General features: G+C 38.4%; 1 protein-coding gene across 4 annotated transcripts in view; it reads right to left on the bottom strand.

Annotated features, from left to right (window-relative positions):
* Positions 1-6,014: 6,014 nt before the first annotated feature.
* Positions 6,015-26,275, bottom strand: part of SLIT2 (slit guidance ligand 2) — a 361,007-nt gene continuing 340,746 nt past the window's right edge. For all 4 annotated transcript variants that reach the window (XM_063107731.1, XM_063107732.1, XM_063107729.1 and 1 more), the window contains 7 exons: positions 24,498-24,635; positions 24,148-24,388; positions 22,647-22,777; positions 13,041-13,195; positions 8,132-8,420; positions 7,704-7,915; positions 6,015-6,256 (listed from right to left, as the gene is read on the bottom strand). In XM_063107731.1, coding sequence (XP_062963801.1) covers positions 6,015-6,256; positions 7,704-7,915; positions 8,132-8,420; positions 13,041-13,195; positions 22,647-22,777; positions 24,148-24,388; positions 24,498-24,635 — 1,408 coding nt within the window. The remainder of the gene's footprint in view (positions 6,257-7,703; positions 7,916-8,131; positions 8,421-13,040; positions 13,196-22,646; positions 22,778-24,147; positions 24,389-24,497; positions 24,636-26,275) is intronic.

The following is a 26,275-nucleotide window of genomic DNA, read 5'->3' as shown; positions in this document are numbered from 1 at the left end:
GCTCCACTTTTTGCTTCCATTGACCATCTAGCCCATGTAATTGATGACCCAGTTTGGTCTTGCTCTTCTAGCTTGGACCTCAGTCTTCTTCCCAGGATATACCTCAAATATTCACTCCACATAAGTTGTGGCTACTTGTGATAAACCAATGCTTACTGACACAACAACCCTGTGACCTCACCAACTTTTCCAGTTGTCATCTTAATTTTCTTCTGCTTTTGCTATCAGACATCTTATTATTCCTAACCCATGGCTATCCAGCTACTACTTCATTGCTCTGTTAAAACTGCCCCCTTTCTTTTTCTTTATTCTGGGATCATTTCATACCAGAAATGTGAGGATTATATAAAAGTTGAGTCTTATTCCTCTGGTCAAGTTCATTGTTATATCTCTAGCTTACCCATTTTCTTGGTTTCAACTACTGCCTCTATGGGGATGAATCTACAATTTAGACATTTCAGCCCACAATTTGCTTTAAAATATCCTTTCCTAGCATTTTTCAATTTAAGAACACATATTAAAGGCTGATATGAGAGGGCCACTTTGTGAGGAATCTGGGACACCATGCAAAAGACTTTGGGTTTTATCCTACAGTGGGAGTTGATTAAAGATATTTTTGACATGATTTAGAGGAATGTATTATTTCTATTCGACATAGGACAGAAGGCTGGGGCCTCCCAGGTCAGCCGCTGTGATCCTTCAAGGCGTTTCTAGGTCAATGCAATCATCATGCTACACCCAAAACCTGGGTTTCAATTCTTGTGCTTTAGAAATAGCAGAAACAAATACAGAAGCTCGAAACAAGGGGTTATACTTGATTTCCCCCTCTTGATTGCCCAACATAGCCAGTATCATCATGAATTATTATTCTTCCACTGCGATCTCTTTTGAAGCTATACAGTGTCTTCTAATTCATTTGCTATTTAGTTTTCGTCTATTTTTTTTTCTTTTAATTTCTGGCTCTTACCTTTTTTGAGACTTAAGAAATGACCACCTGAACTATTCATTTTACATTCTTTTTTTTTTTGTGACTGGTAAGGGGATCGCAACCCTTTGGCTTTGTGTCGCCTGCACCGCACTCAGCCAGTGAGTGCACTGGCCATCCCTATATAGGATCCGAACCAGCGGCAGCAGCGCCGCTGTGCTCCCAATGCTGCACTCTACCGAGTGAGCCACAGGGTCGGCCCTCATTTTACATTCTGCCTCATTTTACATACTGCTATCACCTAAAATCCCCATAGCACAGGTCTGGACAAATACTTCTTCTACTTAGACAACTTTAACAGACCTCTACTGCCCACCAAAAAATTCCAAACTTCTCAGCCCTTGCCCCCAAATACGGCCTGTGTATTTCTACCACCATGCTTTTTGCTCAAACCATTTTGTTAGCCTAATAGTGAGTCAATATAATGTAATGTTTTGTGATTTTCTGAATGATAAAGTACTTTCCTCCTCCCACCATTCTAAGCATATATTGCTACCATGGCTCTTCTAGGCTCAACCCACATCTACGATGGTTTATTTTTAGAGACTATACCTCTCAAGATTCCATGCAACACTACTGGTCTTCCCTAGTGTATATTGTACTTTTTTGGTTTCTTCTGAGAATTAGAGCATCCCTGTACGTGAAGAAAGACTCAGCAGTTTGAGGAATAGCCCTCTCACACACGAAGTGACATTTTTAATTCATATATATATTTTTGTTGGGTTTCCAGTTGACTCTTTTCCTGAGTCTCTGGTTTTGGTATAAACAGAGAGGAAGGAATGCACATGAGTTTCCAACAGTTGTGTCTTTTAATCCAGCTTCATCAGCCTTTCAATTCATGAAAATTGCTCTGAGATTCTGGAAACATTCTTAATTTTTGGTGCTATTATGATTAACCATCTTTGCTATGTCTTCAGAGATACTTCATTTGGAAGCTAAGAAGAACTACATTAAGCACAGCTAATTAGCTGCTAATTTAAAATAAAAACCCTTCCATTATGGACATTTTGAAAGCTCACTTCAAAAATATACTCAAAATAAAAGTATGGCCTGTATGGTGTGAGTTAAAAAAAGCCTAAAAATGGCCACTGTTATTTAATACCCATAAAATAAATGTATGCCTCACTTTGGCCATACTCACTTTTGTTTCCATGACCACCCAAGGGACCTTTCTCTCCTCAGGCCTTCACTCAGGCTGCTCTCTCCCCAAGAACCCAACTCCCATCCCCAATCCCTACTCGGATGTCATTCTGCCTCCATCCTAGATCCTACTTTATCTTTCATGAAGTGACTTAAATGTCGCTGCCTCACAGAGGTACTCTCTAACTTCCCAATACGTATTTGATTGGCTCCTTTTGCTATACTTTTTTCAAGTATCTCATAATTTCCTTCAGGGTGCTTACTACAATCTGAAATTTTGTATTCATTTAGTCATTTATATAATATCCATTACCCACTTCAACTTCAACCCCAACTGCATAAGAGTGTGAGCTCTAAAATGGCCAAAGCAATGTCTGTTTCATCTAAAATTGTATATCAGAAGTTTAGCATAATTTCTTGCACATGATAGGAGATAGGGAATACAAATTTGTTGTTAAATGGCTTTTGAATAAACAGGATTAAGAATGAAGATAGCTTATATATTTTATATAGCTTTATATACTTTTTATAAAACTTTCTATAAAGCCTCATATATGTTTTACAGCTTTTTTTCCCCCACAAACATTACTTTTAAAATAATAGTCACTCCATGAGGCACATGACATTGTAAAGCTCAAGATCTTTAAGTCCTAAATCGATTTCAACAGTCTTTTAATCATTTCTCCGGAAAGATCTGCTGCTGACACAGCAAATCATCCAAAAAAGAAAATGCTCAGAGCAATTCTAAAATAAAGGTTAGTCTATATTGCTTAGAAATAATTTCAGGAGATCTGTGGTGAAAACAAATTCCAAAGATTGAGATGGTTTTTATTCAATGAACACATTTTAAATCAAACAAATGTCAAACTCTCCTGGCATTTCCTGACAGTGCCCACCATCGTGAGAATTTAAAAGTAACCATGTTAGGGATGTTTAATCCCTTTATCTTCTCAGATTACAAATGTGCATTATTCTACACAATAGTTTTGATTCTGAAATGTGCAAAATGTCTCTCGTTTTAATGTACTGAATTCTGCTGGACATGATCTAGAATAGTTTCCTATTTAAAGGAATCCTACAGCCAAGGACCTTTTAGTAAGGAACCTTTTATAACATGAATAATTGCCTTTAATTTATCTCATTGCTAGTAATTATCTGGCTATTGGATTTTCTCAAAGAAGGGCTGATGTGTAAAAGCCTGTCACACAGCAACAATCCCCAGCCATCATTTTATATTGTGCCTTTATAAGCAAGATGAAGGAAAAATACAGTCTGAAAGCTATGAGGACCTCACTTTTTCCTTTTAAAGAACAGAAACAACAAATGTAAAGGCTCTAAATATACATCATTAATAGAGAAGAATTACTGAGCCATGAAAATAAGACTCCAAGCCTTAAAAGTCCCCTAATAGACATAGTGGTTACTGAACTGCTGCCTTTATTACTAGAACACAGACTCTGAAAGGCCTGAGGTGGAATCCAGCCCCTCTGTTTATGAGCCCTGTATGCATGTGTAAAAAAGGAGCACAATAATCACATAGTTTTATAGAGATGGATATTTCATACAAAGCCTTTAGCATAGTACCTGACATATAACAAGCACTCAAAAATCAGTGGCTCTATAGATAACACATGCCTATAAACACAAATCTGAAGCATGTCATCTTCGCAGATGTTTCTTTGCTTAATGAAGGATTTAAACCCATTGCAAAAAAGCAATCAATGGGAATAAATGTTTTGCAATAGGTATATAATATTTATAGAATTAAAATGAAAACATTTTAAACAAGAATAAATAAATGATTGACCATGCTGAGAGAGGTGTGTGTGTGTTTGAGTGTATGCACATGTATACATGTGTGCATGGTTTTCCTACAGAGAAGTGAAGCAATATTATCATGGTGAGACAGTATACATACTCTGCCCAGCCAATGTGGTTTCTCTCTTCTCGATGGTGTACCTTGACATTACCAACCCTTGCCTGAGAGCAGTGAATGACACTCTGTCTTTGTTGTTTTCCATCTGGTTCTCCTCGAGGGGGAAAGAAAAGAAGAACAAAACAAAAACACTTCACCTCAGTTAGACTTCACCTTACAGCTTTTTAAAAGACATTAATTGAATACGTACTTCCTTCCTAGTAAAGAGTCTGTTCTCCCATCTCTTTTATGTCGCCATTCCAAAGTCACCAGATGTGACAATATATGAATCTCAAACCAATCTCTGGCAACACACAGGGATAGGTTTTCTTTCCTGTTCTTTCTGTATCACTTTAGTGAACAAATTCTTAAGGAGGGACCTCTAACTATCCTGCAATTTCTAAGAAAACCACCAAGCTGTTAATGAAGTAAATATCTGTTTAATGTACAAACATCAGTAGTGTAACTGATATTAGTCTGGAGAAAGACAAAGCACACAGAATTATACATGTACATCTAATTTGCTTTGTAAAAAAATTTTTGGGAAGAAACATCTGCATCTTTACAGGGCACCCTGGGATTTTAATGAGGGAAGAGCACAGTCCACTCTAAATCATTATCAATTCTACATCGTAGTTTAGCAGCAAACATGTTAACATGGGAACATTAAGGTAATAAAGGAGTTTTATTGTTTGGGAAAAAAAATCACAGTTCTTGACATGACAGTCTTTTTTCTCCCCACCCATCCCCAACAAAAGAGCAAAAAAAGAGTCAAGGAAATATTAATTTGTAAAGGGTCTACCTTCTAGTGGCGATTGCTACACGCCATTTCTTTTCTCTAATTACAAGTTGCAGAGGGGCCCTTCTTTCTCTACAACAACCATCTCACATACAGATTTGCATTTTCCTCTTGGACTTTGTATACTCTCTTCAGGTGTCCTGAATAAGGCCAGTAGGTCAGTGACACCAGTGGTCAGATGTCAAGGTAAACAAACAGACCAACACATATTTATCCCAAGATAACACCCTAAGTTAGTACTATTGCCAAAAAAAAAAAAAAAAAAGAAAGAAAATCCTGATTTTAAGTTTGAAAAAAGTACAAAAATATCAGGAGAATTATAAATTAATATATATTAAAGCATCGAGAAACAGCAAAAGGGTGGCCTAACATGTTAAGTACAATGTACTTTGATACAATAAATATTTCTCATTGAAACTGAATACTGTATAGGGCTGTTTAGAACTCATAGAAACAAAAAATTCATATTATTACTAATTTATTTATCAATAATCTATTGGTTCTTTATCATCTCCTTTATCATTTATATTACAAAAAAATAATACTGGAAAATGGTAGATAAACACTTTTGTGTGCTGCTTCTGCTGACATGCTGACATTGAAAAAGAAGATAAAATGTATTTTAGCACTCCCGTGTTTGTTCATGAATGGAACCCAGATCTTCAGGACACTGTATTTTGCACAAAATATCTCACACCCCTTTGTTCTATCTATGAATTCTTGAGTTCCATTCCCCTGCCTTGCATCATCCTTCACACGCAGGTGCTGGGTGTGGCCTAGTGAACTGCATGGATGTGACAAAGGGCACACAGTTATGCTCTGGGCAATCTCACGCCAGTGCACAGTAGCTCATCTGTCCTTTGCATTTGTGCTTCTGCTAATCTTCAGCATGTTCCCACGATGGCTCTGAGTTGCAATGGTTCCCATCGTGGTTCTAATGCCTCTAGGTATATCTTTCTTCATACTTCTCCAGCGTCGGGGAAGCTTTAGTTCAAGCATTTTTTTTTTTTTCCCAAATGCAGAAAAAAAAATGTCTTTTATTCTCATAATAAAAATAAGTCTGTTCTGTATCTTACAATATATTTCAAATATTTCCACTATGAAGCATGAATTTGTCCAACATAGGTGAAGAAGTACACAACATTTTCCAGAGACAAACGCTGCCAGGGACGTGCTTAGGACGCGCACCTCGCACAGCCACACTTCACCACCTTCTCGACCTCGTCCACAAAAGAAGACCCGTCCGTGCATTCAAAGGAGTATTTCCGTCGCTTGCTCCTCAGAGGTCCACAGCACTGGCCTCCCGCACAGCCACCTCTGCATTCCAGGCGGGAGACCTTCTTGGTTGTTTGGCAAGCAGCATAGCCCTGCTGCTTTTGGTAATAATCTCTTATCCGTTCCCCTCGACAAGAGATTTCTAGAAAAGAACAAAAAACACAAGCGTTTTAAGGACAGTCACTGTAAATCATGCAGAGTGACTGAATCCACAACTCAGTTCAGGAGGTGCTGTCTTTACTTCTCCTGGGTAACTGCTATTTTTAGTGTTATGCTTACATTACATATTACTGGCTGGTGGCATCTCCTGCTGTGCTTTGAGAAATACTTCTTTTGGGCCTTTATTTTCAGCAAAGTGAATGCTTTATATGTAGACTATAAATACAATGCTATTGCACTGACAAGAAAATTGGATTCCTAAATCTTTTCCTTTATTGCAAAAAAAAAAAAAAAAGGAAAAAAAAATACACATCTTCTGTTTTTACACTCCTAACAGCTGGTTTTGTTTACCATAGGGAACAGTTTCAGAGAGTATGTAATTTAATTTATTAGACCTAGAGTTTCATATTATCCAATCTGTTACTTAATACAAGTAACATTCCACTAACGTCATAAATTACCCCAGTATGAAGTAGTTCAAAAAAGAGACATCTGCTAAAAGCTTCCATGGGCACGTTCCTCCTGTCTCATCCCTCGGATACACAAAACAACGTCCGTGCCAGCTGGGGACAAGGCGCGTTCTGATCACAGGGACAAAGGAGGTGGAAGACGGGCTAAAAAGTCAGCGCGCTTCGACGCTTCTCACTTGCATAATTTACTGTGATAAATCAGTCGATTCTAAGGTCAAAGGTAATTTTGTACTAAAACTGGAGCAAAATTATGAGTTCTACCTTCTCTGTACCAGAAGACAAATTAATGATACACAGTCAGCCCTCTGTATTCTTGAAGCCCGCATCCGTGGATTCAACCAACCAACCACTGATAGAACATATTCAGAAATAAAAAAAATTCCATAAAGTTCCAAAAAGCAATACTTGAATTTGCAGCATGTCAAGTACTACGTTGTATCCATGCAGACAAAGTGAGGTGCAGGCATTGTATCAGGTCCTAGAAGAAATCTAGAGATGCTTTAAAGTACGGGAGGATGTGTGTAGGTTATATGCAAATACTATGCTGTTTTGTATAGGAGACTAGAGCATCTGTGGATTTTGGTACCTGTAGGGGTCCTAGAACCAACTCCCCTGCAGATACCAAGGGATGACTGGATATGGATGAGAACAACAGGTAAAGGTAAGAGGTGGGTAAAGTAAATGTGTTTCTACATAAGGTAAAAAGGAGTGTTTTCATGGCAAATTCAGTTGTGAGAAGACATCTGAAGGCTGTGTAAAAACTCGCAGTGGAGGTTTAGAACATTTCACATCTGGTGCCTTCATAACACTTGAAATAAATCAACAGCAACGCTGCAAGTAGTGCAAAGAGCTGTTGTTCTCTCCTATCACTTCCTCCCTTCTGTTTCTTTCACGCTTTCTCACTCTCTTTTCAAAGACAGTGCCCATTCTTGCTTTGCTGTGAGCAGGCAGCTGGCTCACCTCGGTCGCAGCCGTCCCCCGTGTATCCGCTGCTGCATTCACAGTAGGGCTGCCCGAGTCCAGAGAGCCTGCACTTCCCGTGCTTACACTTGATAGCCTGGCAGGGGTTGAACAGATCCTCCTCCTCGTCGCACAGGACGCCTCCATGGCCCTCCAGGCACTTACAGCTGTAGGAGAAGGCGTTGATGGGCAAGCAGGTGCCATGGACACATCTGCAGGGGCAGAGGAAGGGAAGTCAGGGGCGGAAATGCATTCAGCAGAGGAGGTAAGAATGGATGGAGGGAAGACAGGAATGCAGAATGAGTGGACAGATATGAGGGACAGAGTGCGAATGGGCTGAGCTCCCTCCCTCCCGTCCTTCCTCTCTTCCTTCCATTTTGCTCTGAGGGTTTAGGTGTGGGTTCTACTACCAAGCAGCCCAAACTTACTTATTTCCAAGACAGGGGTCATTGGTCCGCTGGTCACAGAGGGGCCCCGTCCATCCTTCCTCGCAGTCACAGGTGAAGCCCGACTGGCTGCCAGGCTGGCAGGTGCCGTGGGCACACACCTTCTTGTGGCATGGCTCGCAGCCTGGCAGGATGCCTGTTTGCATGGGCACCTTGCGGAAGTCCTGCAGCTCGCTGTTGATGTAAAGGTTCCGGATGCAGCCATGGAAGCTGGTGCCATTCTGCCCAGGGGCCTGGCGCAGAGCGGCCACGTTGTTCTTGCCGGGCATGCCTGGAGAGGGGAGCCAGGTCACAGTCAGGCTCTTTGGGGGCTCCTCAGCCAGAAATTGTGATACTTGGAACCTCACCCCAAGCCTACTAAATCAGGATATTCGGGCAGGGTCGGGGGGGCCTGGAGAAGAGATGTGTGTTTTTGTTTTTGTTTTTGGAAGATGCTCCAGGCAATTCTAATGCACAGCTAGAATAAAGAACCTAGTTCATTGGTGGTCGATCTTTAATTTTATGTTTGTTTCAAACAAAACTCTACATAGAACCTAAAAGCAGAGCTGCTATACTTAAAGGCGAGGTTAGGGGAGGGGAGACATTAATGCTCCCTCCTCTCTATTCCCCTCCTACCCCCAATCCCCTCTAGATACCCATTCTTCCCCCTGGAAGCTCAGAGCTCCACAAAGTTCAAGTTGAAATCCCCTGGCCAATTCCACCCCTTATCTTAAAGATGAATGGGCCAGGGCCCAGAGGGTTCTTCAATTCCATGGACATGCTCAGTTTCACTCAGCAAGCTCTGGTTAGAATCAGACTGATGAGATGAGCCTTCTCAATCCTGGAGTCAGCGTCTGGTCCACCAAGTTTTAGAGGGTGAGAGCTGGGGTGGCCATTCACCCCAACCCTGCCAAACTCAAAGCCGGCCACTACTCCAGCTCACCCCTGGCAGTATTCCTGAGCACAGTCGAGGACATCGGTGCCTGAGCAACTCTCCCCTGATCTTTATCAGGACAGCACCTCATTCACATCATTTCTTTCTCTTGCCAATTGAGCGTGAAGCCCTTATATTTTAAGAAATAAGGACTACAAAAGAAATTCCTTCAAAAACAGAGTATTTGCCATTTTTGTATACACGCATTTTACTAGTGACAGTCATACATTAGTCCTCATTTTGGCAAACCTGAGGAATCTTTCCATGGCCTAAGCCAGACCCTGAAATATTTCCTGGCCAGTGTCCTCCGTACGGCAGCCATCCAGGTCACTGTGGGGTAAGGGGAGGGAGTCAGAGGCCTCCAGACCAGCTGACTTTTCCCACCAGGGCTCATGTCCTAGCTCTGCCTGGACTCTGAGCTACTGGCTGGAGGTTCTAGGCTGGGGAAGATACAGGCTCTTCCTCTCCAGAGGGGCTGTTGATTAAAAAGACCAAGAACTACTGCGCTCTTTTGTGCCCTGTCTTGTGCCACAGTCCCCTTACCCATTCCAAGGAGCCCTATTTGAGTCTTAGCAGGCACCGAAGTCAGACAGCTAGGTGTATGAAACCACTAGGCTAGAGATCAAGTCTATTCTGGGGCCAGACCTCCTCTTGTGTTTAATTTTCTCATCTATAACACCGTAGATGGGCAGAGCAGAGCTTCCCAAGCTTGTCATATATAAGAACCACCAGTAGTGCGTGTTCAGAAGGCAGCTTCCCAGGCCCCACTCTCTCCCACCCTGAGATTCTGATCCAGTAGGGAGGGGGAGAGGTGCAGAAATCTCAGTGCAAACATACAGCTCAGGTGATTCTCATTTGGGTGGTCCACGGTCACACCCTGACAGGTATATAGGTGTCTTGGCTTTGAAGATCCATGTATACGGGCTTACAGTCTACGTCCCTCTGGCTCTGGAAACTGGGTGGCTTTGCAGAGCAGCATCAAAAGAATGAAATTCAGCATTTCCAGGAGAGAACTAGTGACAGGAATTCCTTGCTCTGGAGTAAGACTTTCTAATTTAATCATCTCCATCCACCACAAACATGTGGACTTCGGTGTCCACACATTTATGTTCCTTTCTTCCTAGGTTAAAAATGGACTTTTTCCAAAGATATTTTTAATAGCTCATTTTGATGGTGGTATATTGCACATACGTGCACATGTCAAGACTGAATACAGATTGGCAGAGTTCCACAACAGGGAGAAACAATTAGCAAGTGTGTTCCTTCCAGTCCCTGAAAGGCTCTGCATGCTTCAAAACGACGGTAAAGGAACCAACTATCAAAACTGAGGGATTTGTGATATATGCAGGGATATCTAAGCGTGGGTCTTACTTTTTTCTTTTCTTTTTTTTTTTGCCTTGTTACATAATGAGTGTTCTGGTTGGACTGTTATACAGAAAAATATAAAGATTAAATTGTTTATGTTAATTAAAACCTCTATCATGGAGAATTGATAACCTAAGTTAGGTTAAGCTTCTTCTCTATTTTGTCAGGGAATACTTCTGCAAGGCACTGAGGGACAGGACACGTCACCTTCAGGAAGTCCTCTTTGAGAAGTGTCCCTGTTTTTAGACTTGTTTACCTCACTCTCCTTTGCTAACTCAGCTTCTCATGCCTTTGCCATACAGCATTCGAGACTGTGGTATTGTGGGTACCTTGTATGTTTTTAAATCCAAATCCCCCTTGAGACTGCACTCTGAGCTGGAAGGAAGTGGGCGCAGTATGTTTGCAGGCAGTGGCACTGGGGTAGAAGTAGTTACCTTCAGGCCTGGGTGACTTTCAGAGCTGCTGTCTGGATTCTTCCAGGCCCTTCACCCTCGGAAGGATTAGTGCTTTTCATTTTGGAGTTTAAAATGTTTTTTTCCCCTTTTTAAAAAAATGTTCTGACCTAAGCAATCCCATTCGTACTTAAAAAAAAAAAAAATTCTTATGCACCATATTCTAAGGGTGTTTTAAAAGATTTACTGAAATGATTTCTAATGAAAGCATGATAAAATCAAGCAAAGGACAAGTCCAGAAATAAACCACAAAAAGCCACAAAACTTAGATTATTTCCCTTTCTGTTTTACGTTAAGAAGTGGTGATGCAAGTGACTTTGGAGTCAGACAGACTTGGACTTAAATGTGGTGTCTGCCATGCAATAGCTTTGTGAACTTGGACAAGTTACATAAGGTCCTTGAGGCTGTCCCTCAGGAACTATAGATTATAGAAGATAATTGCTACTTCTTAAGGCTCTGAGGATTAGGATGGTAAAAGAAGCATTGTGTTGGGCACATAGTATGTGCTCCATAAATATAATTTCTTGTCTCTCAAATCACAGGTACATTTGTGACGTGCTTCAACCATCCCAAAGCAACCCTATTAACTGGAGTACATTGAAGAATGGAAAGCTTTTGTTTTTTAATGAGTCTCATAGTTGTGATTCTCATGAAACAATTAGATCAGTCATCTTGCCTAACAGGCTTAATATAGTATACTTTAATGCCAATGCATTACAGTTACTTGAAGATACGACTGCATTTCCCACTTCCCTGGGAGCAGAAGAGAGGCTATATATTTTGTTTCAACTTTGTATTCTGTATGTAGTTCCCAGCATGTGGCAGGTGCTAAATAAATATTTATAGAATTGAACCAAAGATTTTGAACTGTTTCTAAAAAAACCCCCCAAAATCAAATTTTATCAAGTTAAGATTTTCTACTACTGAAATTACTGAAATTGCTCTTGACTTACAGAACACTTCTAAGAAATGCTTTCAGGGCCGACCCCGTGGCGCACTCGGGAGAGTGCGGCGCTGGGAGCGCAGTAGTGCTCCCGCCGCGGGTTCGGATCCTATATAAGGATGGCCGGTGCGCTCACTGGCTGAGCGCGGTGCGGCCAGTCACAAAAATGACAAAAAAAAAAAAAATAAAAAAAGAAATGCTTTCAGAGAAGACTTTGAGGGGTAAAGATAGATGTGTTGCATCCTGAGATTCCTTAGGAAATGATGTGAACTTCATGAAAATACTGTCATGGTGAAGACATCAGATAAATTGACCTTTTCAGAAGTTTTAGTCTATTTATCTGTAAAATGAGTTAATTTTATCAGTCAATTCAACTCAATTCAATGTAATTTATTTCAATGCATTTCAATTCAAAATCATCTGCTTTCTTGTTCCTTTGTCTGAATCCGGAAATTCTATGCTTACAGTTTGAGAGCTCTCTCTCTGCGGTGGGTCCTCAGCTCTGGGTTCCTTCAGAACCTCGCTCACACTTCTGTTCCTTCCCTGTTTCCTCATTTGCCTTCTTGTTGCTTAGAAATAAAGCCCAGAGTCTTCACTCTGTCATGCCAAGCCCTAACCTACCTTTACCATCTTCTCTCTTGTCCAGAACTACTTCCTGTTGCCCTGTTACAATCTATACACTTAATTTCTTCATTCATTCATTCATTCATTCATTGAACTTTACTGTTAATTATCCTATAACCTAGATGAATGAGCAACTGGTAGTGCAGAAACTCCAGCATGGTAACATTTGACTGAGCTGGTCGGGTTTACCTCCATAAGGGAGCTGGGGTGGGGCCATCCACTCCCCAGTTTGCATCGAGCTTGTTTCAACACTTTCTTCATTGTCTGATTTGACCTACAACCAACTTTATTTTTCTATAGACCAGATCAAATATAGGATTTGTACACCATGTAGCAATTGATAGACACAAAAGAAATATTAATTAGTGTCCTTTTCAATCCCAAGGACACATTTAATTAGACACAGACCAGAGATTACAAAATGGTCCTTTAACACCCATAGAGAGCTCTCTCTGTTCTATTCTTGCTGTCCATCTTTCAATGACTGATCACTATTGGCCAATGACCATGGTGCCAGGCATCAATAATTTCAAAATTAGTCTATGATGAGAATCACAGTGTTTGGGGACCCACCGAATTTGGAAGAACCCTTACCTCCTACGTAGAGTGGGGAGTCAAAATTCAATGTGGACTGCTTTGACAAGTTGGTGATGATTTTGGGGCTCCCTCCATCCACAGACAAGGAGAGACTCTGATCCAGGGCAAGCAGTTCCACAATGTGGAAGTTTCCATCATTGATCGTCTCCACACTGCAACGAAAAAAACAAAAAACAACCCCCCCCCCCCAAAACTTAGCTGCTCCTTCCATTTTCTTTGCATTAAAGAAGCAGGGTTAAAATATAAACTGCAATAAGTGCTCCTTGGGGAAAAACACTTCTACATAACTTTAATGAAGATGAAGACCAGTAGTTGATTAAAAAAAGAAAAAGAATATTTTCAAGGAGAAACAGTCAATTTTAACTTCTCAGGAACTGGATACAAAATAAGGTTGTTCTCCCCTGGTGAGAAGTGGAAATGAGTATATTTTATTATCCAGCCACATTCTCTCAATATGTAGAAATTACAAAAGATAATGTACATATTTGCTTTAAAATGCCATGAAAGTTCCAATTACTAAGATACTGCCTGTTACTCCAAATAGTATTAAAAATACAAGGAACCTGAGCCTATTCCAAATGCACTCTAAAGACACTGGCATTCAGGGAACAGTGGCTTCTGCTCTCATAACACTGTACATTAGGATTTATTAGAATCAAACATCCACACAAATACAAGAAGTACCAACTTAGTGAGATCTTTCCATGTTTTGAAATTTGTTAATCGATAATATACTCTTATTTTCTGTGCATTTTTCAGGGAGCTACCCATCAAGTGATATTACTGTGAAGAAGTCTGTGCTCAGTGGAGTGGTGGGAATAACAGATTAAATAAGAAAAATATTCATATCTAGGGAGTCTAGCCATGACAGTGGTTCTCCAGTTTCTTTTCTATATATTTAAAGAGCCTGATCTCACAATTATTACTGCCACCTTCTAAAAACCTTGAAAAGTCTTATAGAAATTCATAAAATGGATAAAAACAAAAAGATTAAGAAACCTAGGTAAATGGAAGACGAGGATTGAAAATAAGATGAAGTTGGGTGCAATTGGTAAACAGGTGCTATACGAATATGGCTTTGAAGTTTGGTTCCAAATTTAACTCTGGTGTTAAAGTGGGCAAAAAAGAAAACAGAACAATGAAATAAGACCAAAGAAGAAAGCAGGAACTAGTCCAGGGTGCAGTGTCAGGGATGTACTCACCTCTCACGAGGCAAAGTATAGCATAATGGAAGTTGGGGTCAAAAATTTAATATCAATGAATATTAAAGACGTAACATACTGGGATATTGACTGGAAAAAAGGTTAAAAAAATGGAAATATGAAAGCATATGTTAAAAACTATTCCTACACGTAAATGCCCAATACTCCCTGCATGAGATTATTGCTTAAAATTCCAGGCACTGATATTTAAATTTGCAAAAAGGTCAAGCCTGGAAAATGACAGAAAAATGTATTAACGTTTCTGCATGGTTCTCACCACTGGAGTCTAATCATATGCCATTATTTGCTGACAGAGAATAAAAAGTTTTTTGATTTGAGAGCAATATGAGCCATTCAACAGAAATGTGAAAGTATCTGAAGTTCTCTTGGCTTAAGTGCTCTGCAAAGTTCATGTGTGCAGGGATCTCTGATAGCCTGTCTCAGACATTAACTTTCAAAAATAAACATTATTATATGTGTCAGTCAATAGTTTTGCCTTCTACACATTTAACTATCCCAACACTTAACACCATTAATGTCAGCAGACGAAACAATAGACTAGAAAATTACTTTCTAAATAAAGTTGCATACCAACTGTTAGTGATCTTCACTATGATTCTCTTCTAAGGTGCTATTCTGAGTAGTAATATCAGCTAGTGGTTAAACATATAGATTTCAAGCTGAATAATCCTGGACTTGAATCCTGGTCCTGCGTTTTTTAGATGTTTGGCCTTAGATAAGTTACTTGATTACTAATACACTTCAGTTTTCTCTTAGTAAATGCCAATAAATATTTCTCCCTTCTATGGATAATTTGAGGTCTATATAAAGTGATTTTCTAAGAAATGCATAGTGTAAGCAGTTAAATGTTAGTTATTAGCACCACCATCAGCACCACCACCACCAGGGGTATCATCATTACATAAGTAATGTAATACTATTGCAGATTCTTCTTTAGGGAACAATTTAATTTAGCTTTATTTTTAATATTAATTATAAGATAATGTTAAAGACTGGCAGAAAAATAATAGCTTCTTTGGGGCATATCTTGTTCAAGTTACTAAAAGTTTTAAAGTAAAATATTAAAATACAGATATACATAGAGAGGGTAGAAGCCAATTGCTTTTTCCTATGTGGTCGTTTACAACCCTCTAAGTGGTTTTATATGGATATTCTATGGACATTGACCTTAACTGGATTTTAAATATTAATAATAAGCCCCCTTTCCCGTTAAAATTGCAAAGGAAGGACCCATATGTACTGAGGAATGGGTTCTTCGTCACATATTGGTCTTAGACAATCAATGCAGGCATGTCACTGTCAGTGATGGTGTTTGATGCAATATAATTGGATGGCTTAAGACCTTTAAAGTTTTATGCACCCTAATGCAGTGTTTCAGCTGGGAAGCTGGAGATAAGTAGTTTCATCATCAACTCACCTTACGTTCTGCTCCTTTATTCTCTCATTTATTCCATTTTTTTTTGAGTATGTCCTTATTTCTGCTAATGGTAAGCTACACTAAAGTAGTGATAATGTATTATTTATTTCTGTATTCCTTAATGTATTCAGCAATGTATCTGATAAATTGTAGGTGCTCAAAAAATACATGTTAAGTAAATACAAAGGAAATGTATTAGAAATAACATATATAGTTTTCCTTTTAATACTGGGTAAATTATAGTTATAAGATAATCAATAGGCTTCAAGCATATTTAGACAGGATCTCTGAAAGATTCATTTTATGTAAAAAAAATAAAATTGGAATTTTCATTGGCAGTATCATGAAGGATAATGCTGCAAGAGAAGTCTTGCTCAGCTTGTCCTTGCTCTCATTAGATATGTGATCTTAGGTTAGTATGACCTTAGGAAAATTTTCTCTACCTTTTCTTTCTCATCAGAGCAATGTAAATAATAAGAGCAAGGAATTATATAACACATACTATGGGTCAGGTACTGTTCTAAGAACTTTTACATGTATTCGCTCATTTATGCCTTACAACAAGAGTTGGGCATTTATGGTACCCAAGAAAGCACAACCAAATAGTGACTTAACAGACTTGAAGCCAGGCTGCTCGGCTCTGGTGTATATGCCCTTAATTACTATGCACCACTTTTTTTTTTTTTTATTTTTTTATTTTTTTATTTTTTTATTTTTTTTATTTTTTATTTTATTTTATTTTATTTTTTGTCGTTTTTTCGTGACCAGCACTCAGCCAGTGAGTGCACCGGTCAGTCCTATATAGGATCCGAACCCGCGGCGGGAGCGTCGCCGCGCTGCCAGCGCAGCACTCTACCAAGACTATGCACCACTTTTACAATCAAAAAGAGTACCTAGTCCTATACAAATGGCATGTGTTCTCACCACTAACGAGCCTTTAATACATGATTTCTCTCTCAAATAGCCCAGGCATCAAGTTTTATAGAAAATATCTTATATGTTGATAACACAACTTGGTGCATTTACTAAAACTCATTGAATGGTCAAAAAATACGCCATACTATTATAATGGGAATTTGAAGGTTATGAGAATGCACATAAATTATGAGAATTTAAAAACTGGGTTCAGATTCTACTTTCACAAAATCATTGATTTTGCAGTCTACCACAGTCATTTCCTACATACCCACTTGTACTATATAACATCCTTATGGGTTCTGATAAGTATTGATAAACTCTAGTTCACCACTCCCTACGGGACTATAAATTCGATGACTTACAAAAGTAGCACGTGAACCACTTAACTTTGAGCTTTTCCACTGGGAACATAAATTGCATTCATTACCATTATTATGTTAGTTTTACTATGCTCATCTATTACCTGAGCCTTGGTTTTCTTGAATTTCTAGACTATAAATAGATATATGAAAACAAAGCAGTTACCCGACTATGTCTGTGGTTTGCTACAGAAAAATAGTTTAAACATTTTGGGGCTTAAAAGAAAAGAGGGGCTCTAAAATGTCTCTGATTTTCTTTTTCCACTCTACTTATGCAGGGCACATTCACAATGCCATTTTTATATTTCTAGCTGAACCATACATCCTAAGGTATTTCAGTAGTTTAATAAAGATAAACAGTTCATATTTGCTTATGGGAGCTTCAGCTTTGTGCCTTAAAATTTTTAAATTATCTGGTGACATATCCCATGCAGTGAAATAGGAATCCGAAACCAAACAAAGTCAACTGGTCATCTCATTTTGTTATCTCTGGGCTGAAGATACTTCATCTGTGAAGGGGGGATGATAATAAAAAATGCCCCTACCTATCTCTTCAAATCAAAAGGAAGAGGAAGCCAAATGAAATTAAAGATATTTATGTATATGCATAAGAGTGTTCCAGAAGTTTTGTAAAGTAGTTAATCAAGTAATGTTATATCTCAATCAGTACTTTGGAAGAGTATTTTTTACTGAAATATAATTGATGATATGTATCTGTGGGGCACAGATATTTCAATACCTGTGTGCGATATGTGATGCTCAAATCAGGATTACTAGCATATTCATCATTGTACAATATAGTCATATTTTGAAGATTAATTTAAATAAAATTCAATAAAATAGAAAGGGAACTCCACACGTCAACATACTGTAGAGTCGAATGTGAGGCAGTAAAGTGCTCACGGGGGTATTCATTCTTTGGTATCTGGATATCTGTGCATGAGGAGTACCCATAAACCACCAGCATTCCCAGTTACTGCGAGCCAACCCTGTGCCAAACACTAGGCCAGGGCTTTACATTCATTACTTCCAAGTCTCACAACCATACGTGAAAATCAGACATAATTCCAACTGTTGAGATGGGGAAACTGAGGCACAGAGGTGAAGCAATTTGTCCAAGGTTATAAAGCTGGTAAATGGTGGTACTTTTCCCCATGGCATATCAAGAATGGCTGAATGTTTATCTTGGAAATAAGACCATACAGATTCTGTCTACTATTTGCTTCCCCAATAAGACTGAATGCCTCAGAAATTGTCTCTGTTGAGTTTCTTCTTTCTTTTCTTTTTTTTTTTAAATGTAAGTCCGGGTAAAGGGCCATGAAAATCAATTACATTGTATAATGATAAATTTAAAAAAAAAAGTAAGTGAGTAAGTTGCACAATCCAGCAGCTATATAGCCAACCAAATCTACCAGCAGGCAGCAGAAAGACCCCTGAAAAGTCCCCTAAATATGGAAACTGATTGATGCATGGTATAGTCCTATACACTAGTAAGGTGGTTCATCTGATTTCCTCATTTTTCAATAGTAGTTGACTGTTTCCAAAGACGCTATCTGGCTTGGAAAACGACATTAATTTGAATCTAAAGAAAGAAGTATATCTTTTTCATAAATAACTTTTGTAGAAGGAAAATATTTGAGCAATTCATTAGGGAACTTGCAAATTTTTGACCTACTGAGTCAGTAACTACTGGTGGTGTCCAGCAATGTGTGTTGTAATGTACCTTTCAGGAGATTCCGAGGCATGCTATTTGACAAACAACTGTTCTACACCACTGCCTAGATGCCAGGTGCTTTTATCAGCAGGTCTACAAGAAGCCACAATCTTCTCTCAGGATGTAGGAAATACAATGAGAAAATGTGCATGCTACTTTATTCCTACTAATAATTACTACCTTTTGGGTTATCTTGAACCCACTTAAAGTTGTGTTAACTGCTGTCCTAATTTTTAAATAGTAGTTGACTATGTTTCCAAAGAAACTGTCTGGTTTGGAAAATAACATTAACTTGAATCTAAAGAAAGAAGTCTGTATTGTTCATTAATAACTTTCTAAGACAGTTTCTTCTTAACTAGATTAAAAGAAATCACTTTGAAGGGCTGCAGATTATAAGCCTAGATATAATTCCATGAAATAACTGTCCGCCTACTGATTTATTTGAAACAATAATTGACATCTAAAATGAATTTCTTTAAACCCAAAATATCCTATAGAAACAATAACTTAATGTATATTTACTTCTACCTAATTCTACCAAATTTTATTTTACTAAAATATGATCCATTTGCCCCAATATTGAAATTAACCAAGCAATTGAAAAGATATAACTGATATACAAAATTATTTTCATGTGCATGTTCCAATAGCACATTAAATAATGCATAATTTAGAAAACAATGTTTTACCAAAATAAATTTTATATAACATAAAATCTTGGCAATGAAACTGAACTTAACAAATTATCTGAAATAAGAATACATACGATACCTTCTTTTAAAACATCAGTGTGGAGTACTTTTAATAATGATAAAGGAAATCCAATCAAGAATAGACAATTTAATTCAACCAAACAAAATATTTACTAAGTAACTTATGGGAAAGCTGATCGCAACCATATTAATTGATGAATTTTACTATAATGATGGAGCAGTAGCACCTTTCAAAGATTTCACACTCCAATTAGGGCCCGAGCAAAGACAAAGACCTTGGCATTTTCTGGCCTTTGGATAAAGGCCAGAAACTCAGCCAGAGCAGAGTTAAGGCTTGGGATAAATTAAAAATGTAAGGTAAAGGAAATGAAATTGTGATGCACGAGAAGCAGGTGATGCTTTTTAGTAAAATAAGGAATGCAATGGGAACACAGATTTGGTTGAAACACATGAAATAAACTCAGTTTTGGACATTCTGAATTTGAAATATGAACCTCTGTCATTGTTTACTACCTGCCATGCATTGCTCCGAATGTTTTACATGTATCAAATTATAAAATTCTTACCACAATCCCACGAAGATGGCAATGTTATTTATTATCCCTATTTAGCAGATAAGGCCCATAGATGATACAATTTGCCATAGAGTTGAAACTTGAATCAAGGCAGACTACTTTTAGAGCCCTTGCTCTTTTCTATTACTTCAATTTTATTCTGAGTAATAATGACATTCAAATGGTTCAAAAATCAAAATAATATTAAAAGGCATTCATGCACAAGCATTGTTTCTACCTCCTCCTTCCTCTTTATGTCTAGGTTTCTTATGCAAATCATAGAAACACAAATACATAAGTTTGTTTTCCCTCCTTTGATACTGTTACATCTTACTTTTGTTCTTTTTAACTGAGCAATATAATTGGAAGTCTTTCAATATCATACAGAGACCTTCCTCATTTCCTTCCTTCCTTGCTTCCTTCTTTCCTCCTTTCCTATTTTTTGACATATTAATTATTAATTTTCACAATATAGTATGTACTATATAATTAATCTAAATTAATCTAATATATAATATACGTATCTATGTATCTGAATTCTAGGTAATTGTTGCTTTTTTTCTTTCACTAAAAAATAATGTAATAGCTTTTCTTGATTGGTGCGTCATAAAGTAAAAGGCAAGAATTAATTGAAATCCATGTTTTCTCCAGTCCTCGCTCTATATATCTTTATTAGATGATCTGCCAGCAGGAACAAGGACTTTTGCTTCCTAATGAAGAGTATGCAACATGATATTCTTTTTGTAAATGTTACAGGGTTTGTTAGGCGAAAATATAAACTCAAACAAAGCTCTTTATAGGAAGTCCTCATTTGGATATATGCACTTGGGTTTCTACAACTTATCTAGAAACATTTTTATTATATTTTATGTGAATTCTAGTTTTAATAAATCAACTCAAGAACCTTCACTATAGTTTCTAAGAACTTCATGCTGCTTAATTTCATAAAATAAAACAAATAAAAAAATAAAAAGACAAAAAACTGCAAATTTTTGAAATCTTTTATGAGCTAAAACACACTGGGGTTATATAATTTAAAGCCTAGTAATATCTAAAATGTTGACATTAATTCATGACCATTTGGAGATGAAATAACTATTGCATTTCATTTGGAAACCAACCATTACGTGTTTGTTTCCAGGCTCCAGATATTCCAAGTGGGTTAGCTCATCACCAAAAGGACTTCGTGAATTCCATTCATGGCTACAATTGGCACCTACTTTCCCGGAACTACTATGAAGGATCAGATAATAGGTAAAGATAATATTAAATAAAAAATAATAATATTTAAGGCACATTGATATATACAAGAATAGTCTCAATGACATGGAGGTCAGGATCTCTACTTTATGTCCCATTCAACACACACTTACTCGTTTTCAGGTGTATTTGGTCTACAACGCATTTTGTCATAGATGATGTTAAAACAAATGCAAACTGATATTTAAAGGAGAGAAAACTTTACCTTAAAAATATTTTAAAAAAAGATTTCTGCCTTTCCTTAAAAAGTCAAGAGTTCTGGCAATCCTTGGGCCTTTATTTTCACACGACAGCTTTCAGGGACAACTGAGTACATCCAGTTCTGCTTTGACAAGATTTGCTTTTAGTTCATTGCAGTCTCAATTACTCCTGTTATATTGCCAGCATGAAGGCTATTTGTAACAGAGTTATCTAAAAAGTTAGATCTCTTAAATAATAAAAAGGTGAGAGCATATTCTTTTCTTGCACTTGAACTACTGAATTCTCTTGTTATCTGCCTGGAAAAACTGACTGCATATGAGTTTGTGACCCCGTCTCAAGAGTGGCCATTATTTCTACATGTGAAGAAATTAACTAAGAAACTTATTGCAGGAGCACAGACAATTGGTGTTGAGACCCAACAGAGAGGCTCTGATGGTTAATCTGAAGCAAAAAGCACCAAAATTTATGCTCCATAAATACCCTCCTTTCACATCTTCAATATATCATCAATATAACACAATAGGAAACTTCTAAAATGAACGATCAAGATGACCTAGGACAATATGGTGTGAGTCCATTTGCTTATTATGTGTAACATCCAAAAGAGCAGGGCCTTTGTTCTGTAAAGCTAAGAATGGTGTCTGGCCCACAGCAGGTGCTCAATACACGTGTGTTGTGTGCATGGTAAGTTGAAGTTACTCGCAGTGCTGGGTAGCTTGCATTTGTTTCTCTCCAGCTCCCCTCTGCCCTTCTCCCTGTTCTGAGCCCTGAGAAGCTTGAGTGCAAGCTGCATTACTGGAATCAGTAGAATCCTTTTTTTCTGGCATCTGGTTTGTCCAATAGGGAGCACAGGTAGATTTTGGGGAGGAAGGAGAGTAAGGTTGGGTGGAAAGTCTCAGCTCTTGCCAGGCAGGCCTATCCACAAAGCCTTTTCAGAGTATGCATTTCTATAACTGTTTCCTCCCCGCAATCCTTCAGGCATAGGGGTAGGAAGTGCATCCCTTACTTCTAACCCCAGGTCATTGTACTACCTCTGCCACGTCTGTAAATCATCCCCTAATAAATCTCTCAAATTATCCAATTTGACTATGCCACCTGATCTTGCTGGGCCCCTAACCAATATCCTTATCATGAAGCCTGATGTAGCCAAATTATTCCCTCCCCTCCCCGTCACAAAACAACAGAGAAGCAGTTCTTCATTAAACAATGTTTTTCACCTTTACCAGTAACTGAGAGATCTTCACCTGTAAATGGCAGAAGCCGGGTGAGAGCCTGTGTCGTAGCTGGCCCGAACACGCCCCCGGTAGAGTTCAACTGCGATATGGTCTTTGTCACCCTTATACAGGAGGATTCCACTGTCTTCATCGGTGGCAATCTAGTAGAAAATAAACCTGACATTACTAACATTACTAGGATGTGTAGTCAGCCAAATGCATTTCATCCCCCCACAGACACATACAAAAGGGACCACTAACTGAGGTGAACAGGTTTTAACTACGTTTTATTTTTTCCCTTTGGCTAGGAGAAAATAATGTATGCTGAAATTATTACTTGAAAGGTGACCTGTTCCTAAATTAACGTGTTCTAATTAAATCCATAAAGAAATTGAAAAAGAACAATAACAAATACTTACATAAACATGTTGAATGTGCTTAGAACTTTCTTTTCTGGAGACTTTCACTTACCTGCTCTTTTTGCTCCTCTAACGGGCTATATTTTTGGCATATGTGAAATGTGACTATATTATGCAAGAGTGATTTCTATATCCCATATTAAAAAAAGAACAACAACAAATTATTTACAGTGATGCCACGTGCAAGGGAAAATTTCTGTTTTTATCCTGCTCTTTGGCCTTTCTTTGGGCTTAAAGGACTAGTTAAGTAAAAGTTAGAACTTAAGCCCAAACACCGCTGTGTCCTTCTCATAACTATTCAGTGTAGCAAATACTGTAGGGTAGGGAGACAGACTTTTAAGGAAGTCCTGTCTGTTTCCCAAAGTCCCTTTCCTCATGACTTCAAAAGAACCTCCAGGTCCTCATTTGAGTGTCAGCTTAAACCAAATAAGAAGGGGTGGAGTCTGAAGAAAACTGGCAAAAGTCATATGAATTCAAAATATATTACACTATTTTGCTTACCAGATTAAAACAAACATATAGCCCCAATTTGCCCCACATGCCCTACACTTTTTTACCTCTGCTCTTGTGTAACCTCTTTCTTAGGGGTCTAAATAACTTGTTCAAAGGTACACAGTGACTTGCTGGAAAGAGTTAAAGTCTCAGTTTGTTAATTTCATGTCAATTCTTCAAGGTTCTGTGTGAAGAGTCAAAAGGTACTGGCTGAATCCAGGTGTTCTGTCTTTTCTGTCTCTTTTCAGCTGCAGGTTTCCTAAGAAAAGCTTCCCCCTGCACGGGGGCTGAGTGGCAGAGCCATAAAAATAAATGAATAAAATGCCTCTACCCAAGCACAAGAAGAAGAGGCATATTTTTTTGCTGTGTTTTTTTGTTTGTTTTTTTTCCATAGGATAAAGCAATGAATAAAAATACTTGATTTCCATTCCACCTTGAAAATACAAATGTTGAAGAGAAGAAATATTGAACTTTCCACATAATGTGGAGCTGCTTCTGTCACAATGTCATTAACTGTCTAAGAAATACTATCACTCACAAGTGGCCACGAATGTTTATTCTTCGAAGCTGAATGAGGCTTATGATCAGATCAGCCCTTGCTAGAGGAAGAGTACTCTTACCTGAAGTGTGATGTTTGTCTGAGGCAGAACCTTGGCTGAAGGAATTTGAAGATAAGACTCTTTGTTTACAAAATTCACACTGACCAGTTTCTCACACTTCTCCCCCTGGTAGCCAGGCAAACACTGACATATTGGCTCATTTATTCTGATGATGCACTGAGCTCCATTCTGACAATCAAAATTATCACAGGGACTGGTGCGAGGGAGAACCATGGGCGGAGAAAACTCACAGAACAAGCCACTAAAGAAAAGGGAGAAAAAATATGTTAACTCAGTTTTACTTAATTGCCAATGTGAATTAAGTCATGTAAGACCTAAGTCAAAAAATAAATGAGTATGTCTGCTTTTACCTGTAACCTTCAGGGCAGGTGCACGTGTAGCCGTTCACTGCATCGGTGCAGTGGGCTCCATTTTTACACTTGTTATCTTGGCAGTCATCAAAGTCAATGTCACAGTGCTCGCCTATGTATCCCGGGGTGCAGTCACATCTGTTGGAACAAGCAGATAAATGGTTTCACACTCAACTGAGCCAAAATAAGTAAAACAGTCGCATTTTATCTAGAAAAACTGGCATCATCTTTGAAAAACTTATTTAGAATAGGCTCGTAATGTCCCCAAATTAATGGATGCCTAGAAAATAGTACTGGTCTGCAAAGTACTCCAAGGTTTCTCGCTCTGATCTACCAAGGGAATGGTGATTTTATCTCTTTGATAACAGTGAGTATCTGCAATCCAAATAAGAACAGAAAAACTGCAACATGGTCTCTTCTTTCCTCCATTTTTCCCTTCCTCCTTCTCTTTAACTCATTCCTTCCCTCATTCATTAATTCCTTCCTTCCCTCATTCATTAATTCCTTCCTTTCTCCCCACTTTATTTGTCAACATGGTCCTTTATTTTCAATTCTGTATACTTAATTTGACTGTTGAGATGATAAAAGTGCTATGTTGTAAAATTTACTAAGAATATAAGAATAGTTTTTAAAAATAATTCACATATTAAGTTTTCCAGTAGAGACTAGGTGCATTGGAACAAAATATAATTTTAAGAAAAACAACTGTTGATATTGAATACCTTAATTCACAATGAAACCAGACAATCATTACAGCAGAACGGGACTGACCTAATGGAGTGGAGTAAGGGAAGTGGGAGACAGCTTATCAATCAGCCTTTCACTCTGGTGGAGTGGGGGACAGAGGGGTTGCACCTGCATTGATGGTGAAGAGCCAGTGGTAATAATACAGTTGACATTCTTTGAGACCTTCCTCTGTGCCAGGCCCTGTTCTAACCACTTGGCTTATATGAGTTTATTGAATCTTTTCCACAGCCCTATGACTGCGATCCCATTATCCCCACTCAACAGGGTTCGGAAAACTACAGGACAGAAGTGCCCAAGGACACTCATTTTCTAAGTGCCACAGCCAGGAATTGAACCCAAGCAATCTGACAAGACAGCCTGGATTTCTAACCACTTCACTGTGTTGGATAGTTAATTCCTCAGGGCTCCCTTTAAAACCTGTTCTTCTCTAGTGCTGGCCACTGGAATCTCTAGCTATAACAACAAGGAGCCAGGACTTTATAACTGCCTGAGGAAAAGTGGTATGGCACATGCAGCAGTTTTCAAACTGTGTGGTGTGGACCTATAGGGGACCATGGAACCCCTACAGGTATGGCCATAGATGAGGAGGGGGCTTCCAGAAAACTCCATCTGCCCTTCCCCCTTCCCCAACACCCTCTTGTTGTGATTCATTAGGTTTATACTTTGGGGTTCCATGAGTGTTTTGTTTTGGGTTTAAGAGAGGGTTCACTGACTTTTGAACAACATGTAGACTAAGAAACTACGGTTTAGCACAACAGAATTTGGGCTTTGCAGTTCCATAAAACTGCATTTGTTTGTATACTGGCTTTATACTTATATGTATGTGTCTTTTTTCCTTTAAAAAATCAACTTTATTTCTTTCCAGATTTATTAAGGTGTTATTGACAAATAAAAATTGTATATTTTTAAGATGCATAACATGAGGCTTGGATATAGTATCACCCTGTGAAATGATCACCACAGTCAAGCTAATTAACATACGCCTTACATCACATAGTTAACTTTTTTCTCTTCTGGTGAAAATATTTAAG

Source organism: Cynocephalus volans, chromosome 9 (genome assembly GCF_027409185.1).
Source record: "Cynocephalus volans isolate mCynVol1 chromosome 9, mCynVol1.pri, whole genome shotgun sequence".
NCBI classification, from domain to species: Eukaryota; Metazoa; Chordata; class Mammalia; order Dermoptera; family Cynocephalidae; genus Cynocephalus; species Cynocephalus volans.
This window is presented reverse-complemented; position numbering and strand designations above follow the sequence as displayed.